We start from the raw sequence: 18,747 nt of genomic DNA, 5'->3' as shown, positions 1-18,747 counted from the left end.
CGCGCCTTGCGGCGAAATGCGGTGACCCAAGAAGTCAATCACCGGCAGTCCAAACTGACACTTGGCCGGGTTGACTATCAGGCCGTGTTCGTCCAGACGACGGAAAACCTGTTTCAGGTGCGCCAGGTGCTCGTCAGCTGACGGACTGGCCACTAATATGTCGTCGAGATAAACGAACACGAAATCAAGGTCACGCAACACCGAGTCCATCAGCCTCTGAAAGGTTTGCGCTGCCCCCTTCAAGCCAAAAGGCATGCGCATGAATTCGAAAAGCCCAAACGGGGTGATCACTGCGGTCTTGGGCACGTCCTCTGCGCGCACGGGAACCTGAATATAGCCGCGCACCAGGTCCACCTTAGAGAAAATAGTGGTACCTGCCAGGCGTATGGAAAAGTCCTGTATGTGTGGGATGGGATAGCGGTCATTGGCGGTGACGTTGTTCAGGCGGCGAAAATCGCCGCAAGGCCGCCACGACCCATCCGCCTTGGGCACCATGTGAAGCGGCGAGGCCCACGGGCTGTTGGAACGCCTCACTATACCCAGACGCTCCATGATGGCAAACTCCTCTTTAGCTATAGCCAATTTTACCGCGTCGAGGCGCCGCGCGCGCGCAAAAACTGGCGGTCCCAGAGTGGGAATGAAATGTTCTACCCCGTGTTTAGTAACCGCGGTGGAAAAGGCAGGCGTAGTCACCGATGGAAAATCCGCCAGCAAGCGCTGAAAAACATCCCCTAATGCTAAAAAGTTAGCGTGTGTTAACGGCCCGGCTCCCCTTGTCTCGCACGGAACAGTGGCGAAAGACACAGCATCAATTAAACGGCGGTTTAAAACATCAACCAGCAGATCATTAGCACACAGAAAATCCGCGCCGATAATAGGAACAGTAATGGCGGCCACTACAAAGTCCCACTCAAAATGGCGCCCGTGGAAGCAAACAGTCACCAACCTTGTGCCAAACGTCGCAATGGACGAACCGTTAGCTGCACTCAACTGTGGGCCGCCGCCTTCGGCCGACCTGTCTGTCTTAGCAGGAGGGAGTAGGCTCTTTTGCGAGCCTGAGTCCACCAGAAACCGTCTTCCTGACATCGTGTCCTTAATGAAGAGCAGCTCACTACGTCCGCCAGCGCCCACAGCTGCTACTGAGCGCTGCCCTGGAGTTTCCCGCCGTCTCAAACGTGCACGGAGGGACGCAGCGCCTCGCCTTGCCGCCGAACCGCTGGTGGAAGAAACAGAGGCCTCTCCCGCGCCGTCTCCGGGCAGTCACTCCAGCCACCACTGCCGGGTCCGCGTCCTCCGACGTCGGCTGCAGAGGCTCCGATGCCACACTCTGCACAGAGAACCGTCTCGTAGCCAGCAGGACCCGATCGGCCTCCTCGGCCAAACCTCGGCAGTCACCAGCGGCCAGACACGGGGAGTTAGCCAAAGCCGCGCGCACAGGAGACGGGAGCTGGCGCAGGAAAACGTGCGGGAAAAGGAACCCACCTTCGTCTGAGCCTAGCAGCGACAGCATATTGTCCATGAGATCCACAGCCGTCCCGTCGCCCAAACCGGATAGGGAAAGGATTCTATCTGCCCTCTCTGCGGTAGATAGGCTGTACCTCCGGAGCAGAAGATGTTTGAGGGCGACGTATTTATCGTGTTGCGGAGGGGCGCGCAACAGCTGCATGGCCCGGCGTGTGGACTGCTGATCCAGCGCAGCGACGACCAGATAGTATCTGGAGTCGTCCGCGGAGATTCCACGCAGGTGGAACAGCGCCTCGACATGCTGGAACCACGAGGCCGGGTCGCTCTGCCAGAACTCTGGGAGCTTCACAGCCGCGGCGAGAACGGCCGGCTGTGAGAGTTGGGGCGGCGTGGCCGAAGTGGATTCACACACATCTTCTGCTCCAAACATGTTCAATTCGGGGTCACCAATGTGGCAGGAATGAGGAAAAACACATGAGACCAAGGCGAGTTTGATGTTTATTCCTCAACTCCAAAAAACCAACTGCAGCAGGAACAACCCTACCCCGGCGAACCACGCCCCCAGCTCACAGTCCTGCTGGGTGAGAGGCATAGCCCCTAGTGTCCGCCACAGCATCAAGTGATTGCAGACCACAGATCAGGGAATAAAGTTTGAACTGCCAGCTTGTTTTTATATAAAGAATTGTAAACATAGACAGAGAAACATACACAATTACACAATAAGAATGGATAAATTCCTTGAAACCTCTTGTTTTAAGATTCAACCCTTATTATACCACGATTTTGAGTTTCAGATATTTTAGATAGATGTTTTAGTTCTAATTCAGGATCCTTTTAATTATAGTTTGAAGTTATCTCTTGTTTGAGTTGACAAATTATGTTAATTTGTTTTATGTTCCATTTTGTTCTATTAGGCTTTTAAGTTTCAGTTCTAATTTCCATTAACCTAAGTTACTTAACCAGTAAATTAGAATGCCAAAAGTAACACACAATTGCATTACCCATGAACAGTACGATTGAGTAATAAACTCAGTCGATACAGCAACTAACAATACAATATCAGATCAACAATCAAAATCAATAATCAATGTAGGCTATAATCAGTCCTTTTTGGAAAGTCCGTTGTTGCTCCACTGAGTCCAACTGCGTTTTGCAGCAACAAACTGGAAATTTCAGTCCTACCACAATCCAGGTGCTCGAATCTGTAGGCTACAGTCCTGAGAATGAGCTGCCTGCAGCCGCAGACAGACCACATGGATCCAGCAGGTCTCCTATGGGTGGCTCGCCATCTTGTTTCCAGTTTGGGGTATGAAACACCAAGCACGATCTTCCCAATCCAAAAAAATACCTGGCCTGCATTATAACAGGCACATCACACATGCAAATATATTAGTTTACATATCAATAAAATAATCGAAAGAAAACAACAGAAGTACCAATTGACATAGTCCATCTACCAACCACTAAAACGTGACGCAGTTTAATCTCCTATGCTAGTGCACGATGCTACTACAGCCTGGCTGCATGTAGCTATCTGTGACGCAGGTCAATTTTCTGTGCTAATACACCAGGCTGCTGCAGCCTAACTGGAAGTAGCTAGCTTATCAATTCGGTTTGCACAAAAGAAAAATACAATCTGAATTCGGTTTACAAAAGAAAAACTTAGCTCCTCAATAATCTTTACACAAAATGTGACCTACAACATAAAACTGAGCTACCTATAGCTTTATCTAGCCTATGCACACAGACATTGAAAACGGAAAAGTTTGGCTAGTTAGCAACTGACTCACCAAGTCCTGGATGATACTCGGACACAATACAAAACCCAGGGTCCGCAGGATGATTAAACCAAACAAAATACTCAATTTGGATAAAGAAAGAAACAATTGTAGCTCACTGCTATTTCTAAGTAGAATCTTTTATCTTCAGCTCCCGTTCTAGTGGCTTCTCTCAAGCGTTTGCCTGGTGTTCTGAAACTTAGCTTGTTCTGGAACTTACGCCCTCTCGAGCAAGGCAGCTGATTGGCTAATCACCACTGCACGTGCTGCGTTTTAAGAAATAGCAATCTGAACCAACAATATGAATATGAATGTATTGATACCATGGATTACTTATCTGTTTACTATTTATTTGCAAAATTAATAATTATGATTATTTATTTATTTTTATTATGATTCAAGTTTAATTATATGTAGGTTATTTTAACCTGGGTTATCTTGACCTGGGTTACACATACATATTTTGATGTCACCGTTCTTTTTCTTTGCGCACACCATGGAGTTGACCCAATCTGTCAGTTCCTCAACCTTCTTTATCATACCAAGCATTGTCATCCTGTCCAGCTCTTTTTTTAGGCAATCTCTTAGTGGTGTTGGAACTCTTCGAGCAGCATGCACGACTGGCTGTGCATGTTCTTCCAGCTTGATTTTGTATGTGACTGACAATACACCATAACCCTTGAAAACTGCAAAGTTTTGTACAATGGAGTCAACAGAGTTACTTGGTGTGCTCACGGCTGTGTTGGCGCAGTACTCTTTTCACCAGCCCCAAATCTTCACAGACTTTATCACCCAGTTGTGACTCAAGACCTTCCGCAATAACAGAGAAGAGTAGGTGGTGTGTTTTATTTTTCACCTTTACTTTTAGCTTTAATGTGCCTAAACACTCGACTGGGCACATGAAGTCCATTGTAGTCTTTCAAGTTTAGGTGTTTTTCCTCTGTATTTTGGGCCTATCTTTCATTTCTTTTATGTCAGACATGCTGATCAGGTTTGCTTTTGCACCAGTGTCCAGTTTCATTGTGACTAAAGTCCCGTTTATTTGCAGATGTACTATCCATTTATCTTCTCTCACAGCATTAATTTCTTTCTCTGGCTCATTTTTACAGTTCACTATGCCAACAAAAATGTCTCCCTTAGATCAGTGTCATCCACAATGTTTACAGATTTTCCTTTATTCCCCTCTTTTCTTTTTGAGAAGCACCGTTTAGCAGAATCATTCTTTCCCTGGCAATAATAGCATTGCTTACCAAAGCCTGGACACTGTCTTGGCTTGTGCTGTGAACCGCAACGTTTGCAGCTTAACATCCCGCCGTCTGTCCACTGTGCAGGTCGGGTCTGTGTGCGTCTCCTTCCTTGGCTTGAGACCACACCAACAGCCGCGCAGTCACTCACGGTCGCTGTGCCCGCCGCCATCTCGCCGAACTTCCTCACATGCATTTGAGACAGCTCACTCGCCTGGCAGATCTTAATCCCCTAATGCTAAAAAGTTAGCGTGTGTTAACGGCCCGGCTCCCCTTGTCTCGCACGGAACAGTGGCGAAAGACACAGCATCAATTAAACGGCGGTTTAAAACATCAACCAGCAGATCATTAGCACACAGAAAATCCGCGCCGATAATAGGAACAGTAATGGCGGCCACTACAAAGTCCCACTCAAAATGGCGCCCGTGGAAGCAAACAGTCACCAACCTTGTGCCAAACGTCGCAATGGACGAACCGTTAGCTGCACTCAACTGTGGGCCGCCGCCTTCGGCCGACCTGTCTGTCTTAGCAGGAGGGAGTAGGCTCTTTTGCGAGCCTGAGTCCACCAGAAACCGTCTTCCTGACATCGTGTCCTTAATGAAGAGCAGCTCACTACGTCCGCCAGCGCCCACAGCTGCTACTGAGCGCTGCCCTGGAGTTTCCCGCCGTCTCAAACGTGCACGGAGGGACGCAGCGCCTCGCCTTGCCGCCGAACCCCTGGTGGAAGAAACAGAGGCCTCTCCCGCGCCGTCTCCGGGCAGTCACTCCAGCCACCACTGCCGGGTCCGCGTCCTCCGACGTCGGCTGCAGAGGCTCCGATGCCACACTCTGCACAGAGAACCGTCTCGTAGCCAGCAGGACCCGATCGGCCTCCTCGGCCAAACCTCGGCAGTCACCAGCGGCCAGACACGGGGAGTTAGCCAAAGCCGCGCGCACAGGAGACGGGAGCTGGCGCAGGAAAACGTGCGGGAAAAGGAACCCACCTTCGTCTGAGCCTAGCAGCGACAGCATATTGTCCATGAGATCCACAGCCGTCCCGTCGCCCAAACCGGATAGGGAAAGGATTCTATCTGCCCTCTCTGCGGTAGATAGGCTGTACCTCCGGAGCAGAAGATGTTTGAGGGCGACGTATTTATCGTGTTGCGGAGGGGCGCGCAACAGCTGCATGGCCCGGCGTGTGGACTGCTGATCCAGCGCAGCGACGACCAAATAGTATCTGGAGTCGTCCGCGGAGATTCCACGCAGGTGGAACAGCGCCTCGACATGCTGGAACCACGAGGCCGGGTCGCTCTGCCAGAACTCTGGGAGCTTCACAGCCGCGGCGAGAACGGCCGGCTGTGAGAGTTGGGGCGGCGTGGCCGAAGTGGATTCACACACATCTTCTGCTCCAAACATGTTCAATTCGGGGTCACCAATGTGGCAGGAATGAGGAAAAACACATGAGACCAAGGCGAGTTTGATGTTTATTCCTCAACTCCAAAAAACCAACTGCAGCAGGAACAACCCTACCCCGGCGAACCACGCCCCCAGCTCACAGTCCTGCTGGGTGAGAGGCATAGCCCCTAGTGTCAGATCTTAATAGCTCCTTCTAACGTTAGCTCCGTTTCCCCCAGTAACCTTTCTCTGACCTTTTTATCCTCCACTCCAAAACTATTTGGTCCCGAATCATGCAGTCTTTCAGTGTAGCAAAGTTGCATGGGCTTTTACCTTCAGGTCAGTCATAAAGCTATCAAAAGGCTCACGTTGTTGCTGCACACGTGAACGAAATACCTATCTCTCGTATGTTTCATGTTTTCTTTGGACAGCAAGGAGCATCAAATTTATCAAACACTACCGCGTTTCTCGTGGTCATCTTCATTTTCATACACCAAAGTATTGTAACGTGCATGGATAAGGAGAAACGTTGGTCCTTGACTAACGGGTCGGACCCCTTAGTCGACTGGTTAACGTTGTCGCTTGCGGTGTGGGAGCCACGGGTTCGCGTCGCGGACTGCCCCCTGAATTCACTACAGTACACTTCAATGGCGTGTGGGTCTGCTAATGTCAGCAGTAACGCTACCTTCCTAGTGTGGCGGGAGGGCTATGACGAAGAAAAGGATCAACGACGCCACCTGGGGAATTGCACCCCAACAAATACTATTTCTCTTTAAAACCAGAATTACGGATTTGGAGTTTAGCCAGGAGAACAGATTCGCAACTGAAGAAGGACAAAATCGTGGTTCAAAAATATAAATACTGTAACGTGCATGGATAAGTAGACACGCTGGCCGCTGGCTCGCGGGTCTGACCCTTTAGTCGAGTGGTTACCGATGCATCCTGCGCTTCCCAAATTCGCTACATTGGTGTCAGAAGTGGGATGGAGCGACCGTAAGGCCATCGGAAGCGTAGGCGCCCTGAGGCGTGAATGAGCTGATATGCTTAAGCGCGGGGACACGCTTCCCGAAGGAGTGGGGTAGTGTAACGTGCATGGATAAGAAGACACGCTGGCCGCTGGCACGCGGGCCCGACCCTTAAGTCGAGCGGTTAGCGATGCCTCCTGCGGTGCGGGCGCAACAGGTTCGCTTCCCGGCCGCGACAGTTCCTGTGGATGCGTTGACCCCCGAATTCGCTACAATACTTTGTTTAATTAATCAAAACAAAAAAGGATCGGAACTGGAGCTACTAAGGAAATCAAGAAAAAAACGATTAAAACCAACATGAAGCAACCAAATCTTTATTACAAATAATTTGTAAAAAGGATTTTTTAATACAATTAAGACAATTTAAAAGAAAAAGCCACTTTAAAATACCAAAAAATGCCCAACCTAGACAAATAATGGTAACCAAACTAGAAAGCTAGGCTGAGGCCAACTGTGGAAGGCAGACTAGCTGAGAAGTGCCCAGGGGTGCTACCAATACTCACCTTCCGTGCAGCACAGCAAACCTCACAGCAGATTGGTGAACTCTCCACACGTGTCCCGGTGCTCCTACTCACACTCACACGTGAAGGGACCTCACCACAAGTGCCTAGCCTCCCACAAGATGACACTCAGATCGCTGAGGGAAATAACTAACAAAGTAAACAAATAGGTCAACAAAAAAAACAAACTAAAGAAGGGCCAACCCAGTTAATAATCAAACTAAAGCAAACAAAAGAAACGAAGGCAAAACAGCAGCAGGTGAACCACCTCTAGCAGGGGACCTTGACACCAGGAAATACTACAGATAACCAGCACAACAGTAGCAACAAAAACTAAGGGCTCCACGCTAGACGCTCAGGAACTGCCGCACCAACTACCAGACACATGAGAGACCGAGGAAGAGAGAAGGCAACAAAAAAGGACTGCACAAGTGGTCACAGGTGGCTTAGATAACCTGGCCCTGATGAGGAGATTGGCTGAGGGAGGAGTCAGGCCTGGAGCTGCGTTCACAACCACTCAACCTACCAGTTTAGCATTCCCCACCACACTAGCATCCGGCTTTGTTTCCAATCCCATGGCCGCGATGTACAGTTGAAACTGCTGCTTGAAAGTGCGCCAGTTGCTGTCGACGTTCCTGATAAATTTCAAACTCTCCGGTGGTTTTAAGGAATCCATATCGCTCGTCACAATTTACACTTCACTGTAGTTTTACTCCTGGTACCATGTTTTGTTTGCTGTTTCCTTTTAAATTAATGGACCGAGACTTTTTTTCATATTCACGCTGAAGCTTTTATTATCCCACATGCCAGACTCCGTGTTCATACCTCCCGACCTGTAACCTGAGCACGTCACTAGCCTGCAACATAATGTAAACTACTAATAAGACACGTTAGCCCCTAGCTAACGGGTCTGACCCTTTAGCCGAGCGGTTAGTGATGTCGCCTTGTGGTGCAGTATCGAATCCCGCACCAGGCAAAAAAATAGCCGGTTACAATAACATGTAGGACTCTGGGTAACGCAGTTCCTAACAAAGGCATATAACGACACAACCCCCAAGGTTGGACAACTCCAGGGCTCGAACCTAGGAACTTATTGCTGTGAGGCAACAACGCTAACCACTGTGCCACCGTGCCGGTGTCTTATACGGTTGATATGGGCTCAGCGCTACACTAGAAACGCCACACAGACCAGATGCGAGCCTGTGACCCGGAAATGCTCGCGTCCAGAACCACCACAACTTGCCCAATTGGGTGAAACGGCTACTGTCCCCATCAAAGACCCGGTTACCATTCCCCCAGCGGATGAGCAGGATCCCCCCCCCCCCCAAAAAAATCACCCAAACGGAGGCAGCCAACCCAGGACCAACAGAATTATCAGTGGAGGCTGATGCTCCCCCAGGGACCGGCAGGAGGTGTCCTTCGCGGGTCATCAACCCCCCCCCCCCGACCACCTTACCTTTTAATGGACCGTTGGTAAGAGGCACTCGCCCCGCCAGTATAGTTTAGTAGGTCTTGTCTCTGTGGCGGGGACTGCAATCTAAATAAGTGGGGAGGAGTTGTGGTGTAGTTGTGGTGTAGGACGGCACGGTGGCGCAGTGGTTAGCGCTGTCACCTCACAGCAAGAAGGTCCTGGGTTCGAGTCCTGGGGTAGTCCACCCTTGGTGGGTCATCCAGGGTCGTCCTCTGTGTGGAGTTTGCATGTTGTCTACGTGGGTTTCCTCCCAAAGACACCTAAATTAGGTGAATCGGCCGTTTACTCAATTGTCCCTAAGTGTGTGTGTGTCTGTCTGTCTCTGTGAGAGAGATGGCCTGGCGGCCTGTCCAAGGTGTCTCCCCGCCTGCCACCCAATGACTGCTGAGATAGTCTCCAGCATCCCCGCGACCCTGAGAGCACTGGATAAGCGGTTCAGATAATGGATGGATGGAGTTGTGGTTTATTGGACTTGATGTTTGTTCTGGGCTAATTCCCCCGGCTGGCGCCGGAAGGCGACAGTGTTATTTTTTTATTGTGCTTTTCGTTGTATTCCGGTTCCTGGCTGCTATTTAAGTGTTCACTGTCAGCACGTTGAAACGTCGCTGCCGTCATTACATTGACGTTACGTTATGGTTGTACAGTAACATCAGTACTGTCACATAGTTAATGTAACAGGGGGATATTAAAATCAATTCAGTGCATAAAACAAGTGGTCGTGTAGCTTACTCGAATAATGCCCATGAAGCAGAATTGAATTAGACTTTTGTTCATAAATCCACTGTCGAACATGTCACGGTCCTTCCTTCGCATCAACCAAAGACAGATGTAGAATTCCATGGATTCCTTCCTTAGAAATCACCAACAACTCTCTATTCTCTGATTCGCTATGCTTGCGCCTTCAATGTAGCTGTGAATAACACAACCGTCATGGATATTGCAACGGAGAAAACGCTCATAATCTTTGACTTTTCCATACCCAGTCTCTCCACTACTTCCATGTTGTAACCCCCGACAATTTAGGGGTCACTGCTTTTTCTGAAAGCATTCAGCCAAATCATTTTCTCAAAAGCTGTACAGTAAAATAACTCCAAATTTCACATGGACATGGTCTGGGCAATCATCAACAGGAATCCATTGAAACTTAAAGCAAACCTCCCAAATAAAATAAAACATAATCGTTCAAATATGAGGAAACCTTAGGCCGAAGATCAATGATAGACTTTGTGGTCGTATCATCAGATCTGCAGCCGTATATTTTGGACACTCAGGTGAAGAGAGGAGCAGAGCTGTCAACTGATCACCACCTGGTGGTGAATTTCATCAGATGGCGGGAAAGGCTGCCGGACAGACCTGGCAAACCCAAACATGTAGTAAGGGTGAACTGTGAACGTCTGGCGGAGGCCCCTGTCTGTGAGGTCTTCAACTCTCACTTCCGGAAGAAGTTCTCGTGTATCCAGAGGGAGGCTGGGGACATAGAGTCTGAGTGGGCCATGTTCAAAGCCTCTATTGTAGATGCGGCAGGCCGGAGCTGTGGTCATAAGGTCACCGGTGCCTGTCGAGGCGGCAACCTAAGAACCTGCTGGTGGACACTGGTGGTGAGGGAAGCCGTCAGGCTAAAGGAGGAGGCCTTTCGGACTTGGTTGGCCCAAGGGTCTCCTGAAGCAGCAGACAGGTACTGGGAGGCCAGAAGAGCTGCTGCTTTGGTGGTCGTGGAAGCAAAAACTTGGGTGTGGGAGGAGTTCGGCGAGGCTATGGAGGAGGACTTTCGGTTGGCCTCAAGGAAGTTCTGGCAAACCATCCAGTGGCTCAGGAAGGGGAAGCAGGGCTTGACTCAGGCTGTGTTCAGCCAGGGAGGGGAACTGTTGACCCGGACTGGGGATGTTGTCAATCGGTGGAAAGAACACTTTGAGGAGTTCCTGAACCCAACTAACACGTCCTCAGTGGAGGAGGTAGAGTCTGAAGACTCAGGGGAAGCCCCACCCATATCCCCGGCAGACGTCTCTGAAGTAGTTAAAAAGCTCCTCGGTGACAAGGCACCGGGTGTGGATGAGATGTTGTGGTCTCACCCTCTCCGTCTCGGACTGCCTCCCCGGCATGCTCCGAGATCTCACCCTCTCCGTCTCGGACCGCCTCCCCGGCGTGCTCTGAGATGCCGGAGACATCCGAGTGCTCGATACGAGCGCTGCACCGCATCAGGTGTTCATCATCACATTCCAGCGCCAGGTGTCTCCAATCGCAATCAAGCACGCCAGCAGCAATCCGGCCACTCCTCGCTCCCCATAAGAAGCCTTCCAGAACGCCTCTCCGTGCTTCGACGTACTGAACCCTGCGACCCTCCTCCGTGACTCCCAGTGAATTCCCCGCTCCAAGCTCAAGCCTCAGCCTCATCTTCCCCGGACTTCACGTTACCCTTCCACAACCCTCTCCTCGGATTTCCTTAAGACCTGCTCTGGACCCGGATCGGACCCTGACTCACCCCTTTGGATCACGGACTGGACTTGCTAGCCAGGTGCACGCACATTATTCAACACCTCCTTGTCATTTATACCGCACCACACATAGGCTAAAAACACTCACACACAGTTATATATCTGTGAATGTTCTCATTCATCCAGGTCATGGTTATCCAAAGGAATTGAATCGAGTACCAAGTCCAGTTGCACTCGATTCAATTCCTTTGGATATACATAGTTATATACACAAACCGTTGGACACCACACATAGTTTATTCACACATCCCACTAACAGAACGTTTTTTTGCACCATACATTCCCCCCACTTTATTCCAGTTATTAATTTAGTGGCAGAATTTATTATCTCCCTTCCTTGTTATTATTCCCCTCCCCCAATAAAACCGCCTTTGGATTTTGAACTGTCATCCTGTGTCTGTCTGCCTTGGGTTTCGCCACAGGGGTCTGGTTCTGGTGCGCAAGCATAACATGAGATTTGCCCTGAGATGCAGAAGGCTCTGGACGTTATTGGGCTGTCTTGGTTGACATGACCCTTCAGTGTCGCGTGGAGGTCGGGGACAGTACCTGTGGAGTGGCAGACTGGTTCCCATATTCAAAAAGGGGGACCAAAGGGTGTGCTCCAATTATCGGGGCATCACATTGCTCAGCCTCCCAGGGAAAGTCTACTCTAGGGTGCTTGAAAGGAGGCTCCGACCGATTGTCGAACCTCGGATCCAGGAGGAACAATGAGGATTCCGTCATGGCCATGGAACAACAGACCAACTCTTTACCCTTGCGGAAGTGCTGAGGGGGCATGGGAGTTTGACCAGCCAGTCTACATGTGTTTCGTGGACTTGGAGAAGGCTTATGACCGTGTACCCCGGGGCACTCTGTGGGGGGTACTGCAGCAGTATGGGGTACCGAGGCAGTCACTACAAGCCATCCGGTCCTTGTATAACCAAAGTGAGAGCTGTGTTTGCATTCTTGGCACAAAGTCAAACACGTTTTCGGTGGGTGTCGGACTCCGCAAAGGTTGTCCCTTGTCCCCGATTCTGTTTGTGATATTCATGGACAGGATCTCAACGCATCTCTGCTCATCGCAAATGATGTAGTTTTGTTGGCTTCATCAGAACGCAACTTCCAGCACACACTGGGGCGGTTTGCAGCTGAGTGTGAAATGGCTGGGATGAGAGTCAGCACCTCCAAGTCTGAGGCCATGGTTCTCTACCGGAAAATGGTGGATTGCGCCCTCCGGGTTGGGGATGAGTTGTTGCCTCAAGTGAAGGAGTTCGATTATCGCGGGGTCTTGTTCACGAGTAAGGGTAGGATGGAGCGGGAGATTGACAGGTGGATTGGTGCAGCATCAGCAGTAATGCGGACGTTGTACCGGACCGTTGTGGTGAAGAAAAAGCTGAGCCGGAAGGCAAAGCTCTCAATTTACCAGTCAATCTTCGTTCCAACCCTCACCTATGGTCATAAGCTTTGGGTAGTGATCAAAAGGGTGAGATCGCGGATACACGCGGCTGAAATGAGTTTCCTCCGTAGGGTGTCTGGGTTCAGCCTTAGAGATAGAGTGAGGAGCTCGGACATCCGGAGGGAGCTTGGATTAGAGCTATTGCTCCTTCGCATCGAAAGGAGCCAGTTGAGATGGTTCGGGCATCTAATTAGGATGCCTCCTGGGCGCCTTCCTTTGGAGGTTTCCGGGGACGGCCAACTGGGAGGAGACCCCGGGATGACCCAGAACTCGCTGGAGGGACTACATGTCCAATCTGGCCTGGGAACGCCTTGGGATCCCTCAGAAGGAACTGGAGGGCATTGCTGGAGAGAAGGGCGTCTGGAGTTGCCTACTTAGCTTGCTGTCACCGCGACCTGACCCCGGAAAAGCGGCTGATGATGATGAATGAATGAATGAATGAATGAATGAATGAATGAATGAATGAATATGAGGAAATTATGTTTCTTATACTGTAATTTGGGCTGAATTTCCCTTTAATTTTCTCCGGAATTGTACATTAATTTAACTCACAATTTCACATGGTTATACTCAGTGTAATCCTGAACAGGATTCCACGGAAATTTTCAGCAGATCGCATGAGGATTTTTTATGACAGTTGAAATGTGAAACTTTTATAAATGTTATAATTAATCAATCAATCAAGTTGTGTTTTATATAGCGCTTTTCTAGCTGCAACATCTAATTTGAGCGGATTTTCCCTTTAATTTTCTAAAAAAAAACTGGACAGTGAAATAACTCCACATTTCTTAGGGGCATAGTCAGAGTGATTATGAACAGGATTCCATTGAAATTTCAGCAAACCTCTTCAGGATTTTTATGACAGCTGAAATATGAGAAAATTATGAATGGTGTAATGTAATTTGAGCTGCTTCCCCTTTAATTTTCTCAAAAACGAGACAATAAAGTAGCTCCAGGGTCGTCCTGAACAGGATTCCATTGAAAATTTCAGCAAACGTCTCAAAGAAAAAAAATATGAGGAAATTATGAATGGTATAATGTAATTTGGGCTGAATTTCCCTTTAATTTTCCATTATGGAAACGGATTTATCAAATAAGGATTTAGTTGGTGACGTCACATACAACTAGAATTCATTGTATCATATTTTGTAATATCATGTGAGAATTAATGTAATGTGGGTTTTTTTGTTTGTTTTGTTTTGTTTTTGGGGCCACTCCAGGCACCGATACCGGAAAGGTGGAAATAGACGCGCATCAAAGTTCAAGCGGCGGCTGGTGGTTTGACCCGGTTTTCGCAAACGACGGCTTACTTGACAGAGACTGCGCAGCTAGTATGGGTATAACAATAAAAACGAAAAGCAAATTGGCGGTTTTGGTTTTTGATTTAATTTCTATTCCAATTTCCGATCTGAAGACGAAAACGGGAAATGAATGTGTATTAAGTCGACACGAAAAATGGAAAAACGAAATAACTCGTTGTTCGTTTGTTTATCATGTCAAGCCAAACAAGCCGAACACAGGGCACTGAGACAGTGAATGGAAAGCGGGGAGAAATGGCCTCCGTGTGAACGTAGCATAAGTTTACCGTGTCCCAACAACGTAAAGGCCTAACGAATGACTGGGTTTGTCAAGCTGCAGAGGTAGACAAACGAAGCGCCGTTTATTAAGTGCTAGATTTTTTGGAGGGGGGGCGGTTCTGATGTTTACAATTAACGTACATAAACATTTTATCAACTTGCCATACTTATCTTTCTCGTCTTGGTTGATCGCATGAAGGCCATTTTTATTTCGATTTAATTCAATTTTTTTTTTGGTAAAACTATACACGGCGCTGTATACAACCGATACGACACGCCCACTGGCGGGCGGAAGCGGTCTCGCCGCTTCGAAGCTCTGCTCCATCGAAGGAACTTTATGATCAGCCCAAGTCATGGTCCCCCCCCCCCACCACCACCACCACCCGTGACCACAGAAGTTGAAAAGAATGTATGCGGCAGTGATGTCGTGAAAGTTCTCGTGGGTTTCTGTATGAAACAGTAGCTTTGTCTGTGCTGCTTTGGCAGACTGTGACGTATTGATCTCTTCCTTCTCTTCCCCCGATATCAGAGGGCAGATATGGAATTATCCTGCCTTTAAAATTACCCTCCCCCAAAAAATAGTTTCAATGTGATAAGGCAATTTGATCTTTTGAATTTTAAACGGTTTGTATAATTATTATTATTATTATTAAACGTTGGGGAAATGTGATTGAAAGCCTCTCGTCGGTAGAAACCCCCAACACCGTCTATACAAGGGGTTTAAACTATCGTAAGAAAATTGTAGCAGAATCGCTACATCAGTCAGTGGTTGGTGGCCGAGTTGGAAAATTGGGCTAATTGGTCATCCAAGACTGTTGGCAAGAACTTTATTTACCGGGGGGGGGGGGGGACTGCTGGTTTGTACGGTAGAGTTGCATGTGTTAAATAAACAAACGACGAAAAAAGAAGAAAAAAACCCCAGAAGCATTGATTTTGGACATTATTCATGCTTTGCTGGGTTTGGCTGTCACTTGGTCAGTGTTAAATGTTTCATTCCATATCAGATTTATTTCGAGGGCACCGCTTTTGCCAATAAAGGCATGAAGATAAAAGACTCCTCGAACACCACCTATTACCAAGCAAGAGGAGATGAAACCCCGGAGCAGCCTGGGATTATCAAGGCTCTGCCCATGTTTGTCTGCTGAGCTCCCGTGGCTGGAAACTGTGGGAAGTTGTCATGCTGGTATTAGTCACTTGGCGTCCAGGAAGTTGTTTCTCGGAGCCGAAGTGGGAGCAGCGAGGGCAGCAGCGATCGAACTCGTTATCTTTCGCAACAATGCCACCGCATTCCGCCTGCTCTTGGCACTGCTCAGGCAGGGCGTTCTTGATAGCGCTTGCCTCCTAATGTTTATCTATGATGGCGAAGTTGAAAAGTAAGGCGCAAACTTTGAGCCAGGAGCTGGACTGTCTCTCAGAGGTTTAACCTGCGCGTTGTTAGTCGTGAAAAGCAACGCTACCATGGCATACAGGACATTTGTGCTGCTCTGGGCTTGTGTTTTCAGCGTCTGCCTCGGGAGGTCCACATGTTACTTCGCAGTTCCACTGAAGATATACACGGGGAAGTTCAATTCTTCTGTGGATCTGGATTTGAGCCCCCTGAAACGAATACAAGCCTTTGGCGGAAATGTGCTCTCCTTGGCCTCTGATCCAGCTGGTATAGTCAACTTTCTGGACATGGTCAACAACTTGCAAGGCGACTCGGGAAGAGGCTACTACATGGAAATGTCACTCGGTACCCCCGGTCAAAAGGTATTGTAGCCTACATGTCATTCATTTGCATAACCTCTTTTTAAGTGAACATTTGCAGTTTTTTTATGTATTTTATAATAGCACGTTAAGGTTGGTGGATTTGCGAAGGCAGATATCTATAACATATTTATGAGTTACATTATATCCTTTACGTTTCATGCATTTTAGTTGGTCTGCTCCTCTCTTTGTTTCTGTTTGTTCCCTTGTTTGTTCGTTGGACTCAAATTTCAGATAGCCATATCTAATCTAGGGATAGAGTTGTTCAAAAAGCTTGCTGTAAATGAAGCAGTTTTGTCATTGTTAAAGGTGGCAGTTCAAATCCCAGGACCGACCTGGCACTCCTGCTTGGTCTGGATTGGACAACCAGGGGGTTGCTTATTTTAAAATCCTTGTAATAACTGCCGTGTCTACAGGCAGAAGCACCTCAGGCAAGTGCTGCTGAACTGGCACTGTGTTGTGTTGCAGTCTGGGCAATGTAGTCAACAAAAATGACAAATGTCCATTGTAACAAATGGATGTCAAGTCTAACCTAACTTAACTAACCTCTCTGTGCAAAGAAGGCCCATTTCCAAGTGATCCAGAGACTGGTGCTATTGAAGGACGCAAGGGGTTTCTTCACAAAGAAGTCTGATTTATACAAGATTTTCTTTGCTTGGCCAAATATCATTCAGAGGTGAAGATAAATGTAGAAGTTTAGTATGAATATTCAAGCCGCTATTTGAACATTATTCAGCAACCAATCAGAGCCAGGTATTTGAGTATTATGACAGAGTTGGGCTGCAGGGTGCAGCAGCTGGCCCAAGCTGATGTAAAAAGGCTGAACAGCCACTCACATGCACTCACATGATGCTGCCTGTGAGGACCACTGTTGCCTTTAATGGCTAGGCAGCTGACAAGGATTATGAGGCACTCAAGGAGGAAAGAACAAAAGTAAAACAAACCGGCATTAGCCCTGCTCCAAACACCACCATTTCTGCTGAGCGCCTCCTGGTGAAAAGAGGACGGTGTCTTTGTGATGACATCTGATCGTTTTATACTGCTGGTTATGTGGAATGCCTCACGAGAACATCTGAATGATTAGTATGCACTAAATGTAGCATAGGGGTTAGAGAACAGATCTTTGAATAAATTTACTCCGTTTTTAAACTAAATGAAGATTTTGGCCATGGTAAGCACTGATTAGTAATTTTAAGGCTAGGCCATATTTGGTTGTAGTGGGAAGGTGTTTCATTTGAAACAAGCTTGAAAACATAGATAAGTGGCGTCCGGGCAGCACAGCGGTCTATTCCGCTGCCTACCAACACGGGGATCGCTGATTTGAGTCCCCGTGTTACCTCCGGCTTGATTGGGCGTCCCTACAGACACAATTGGCTGTCTGCGGGTGGGATGCCAGATGTGGGTATAGTATGTGCTGGTCACTGCACTGGCTCCTCCTCTGGTTGGTCGGGGCGCCTGTTCGGGGTAGAGGGGGAACCGGGGGGACTAGCGTGATCCTCTCACGCGCTACGTCCCCCTGGTGAAACTCCTCACTGTCAGGTGAAAAGAAGCGGCTGGCGACTCCACATGTATCGGAGGAGACGTGGTAGTCTGCAGCCCTCCCCGGATCAGCAGAGGGGGTGGAGCAGAGACCAGGATGGCTCGGAAGAGTGGGGTAATTTGCCAGATACAATTGGGGAGAAAAAAGGGGGAGGGATCAAATTAATTAATTAAACAAAAACATAGGTACACTATTCTTAGATTTCTCATGTTGAAGACTTCAGAACTTTAAAGGCTCCCCTCAATTCCCCACTGTTGTTTGCATCTGAGGGGAAATTGTAACTGTCTTAACGCTAAATACCTGTTTGCCAGTACGCTGTCCTGAGGCTTTATTTATAAAATTGGCTCAAATGTAATTGCTGTGGTGGTGCCCCAATCCAAAATGATCAGCTATAAAAGGAAACCCCAATCAGTGTTTTGAATTGGCTCAATTTTCCTTGTGAACTATTAAAGGTTGTCAAGGTTTTATCTTTTATATCCATAATTACTGGACTCATTGTGATAAGGGAGAGGTAGATCATACAGAATGAGTAGCAGAAATGGTATAATCCTAAACCTTCAAAAACCAAATTTGACTCAAGCCACACTGTGGTGAGTGTCCTGTACTAACCTAAATAATTCCTGTATACTTTGCACACTTAAAGCAAATATAGCGAACATTTAATCCAAGCAGCAGTGCTCAGCCCACTTCAGAGTTATTGAGTTATATTCTCAATGTGTTGCTTAAAGATTATATGATCTCAAGGCCCTGGTGTGAAATGAGGCATTAAACAAATTAGCCACTAATTTCCACATCCACCAGCACATGGTGCAGCTAGGCTGAGGAGTCGGCTGGAGCACTTCACATCTGTTAATTGGTACAAAGAGGTGGCAGATGCACGCTGCCACAGCTGAGCCACTGCCAATTAGGCAGGAAAAGCTTAACTGCAGGTGACCAGACGGCAATGTTTTCTCAGTGACAGCAAGGCATTTGCCCGAGGCTCATCAGTCAAGCTATGGTGGAACAGTGTGATTAGAGACAAAGGAAGGTAAGGGCACAAGCAAATGCCCGTGGTTTCTCCCCAAGCAGCCAGCCCCACTGTAGTCCGGCCTGGCTAGTTTG

At 48.2% G+C, this 18,747-nt stretch overlaps 1 protein-coding gene across 1 annotated transcript in view; it reads left to right on the top strand.

Annotated features, from left to right (window-relative positions):
- Positions 1–15,595: 15,595 nt before the first annotated feature.
- The window catches only part of bace2 (beta-secretase 2), a 57,559-nt gene continuing 54,407 nt past the window's right edge, over positions 15,596–18,747 (top strand). The window contains exon 1 of the mRNA XM_056283233.1: positions 15,596–16,109. Within this exon, the coding sequence (XP_056139208.1) occupies positions 15,819–16,109 (291 nt within the window). The 5' untranslated portion in view covers positions 15,596–15,818. The remainder of the gene's footprint in view (positions 16,110–18,747) is intronic.

Source organism: Lampris incognitus, chromosome 7, assembly GCF_029633865.1.
Source record: "Lampris incognitus isolate fLamInc1 chromosome 7, fLamInc1.hap2, whole genome shotgun sequence".
NCBI classification, from domain to species: Eukaryota; Metazoa; Chordata; class Actinopteri; order Lampriformes; family Lampridae; genus Lampris; species Lampris incognitus.
Note: the sequence above shows the minus strand (reverse complement) of the source record. Positions and strands in the feature narration are given on the sequence as shown.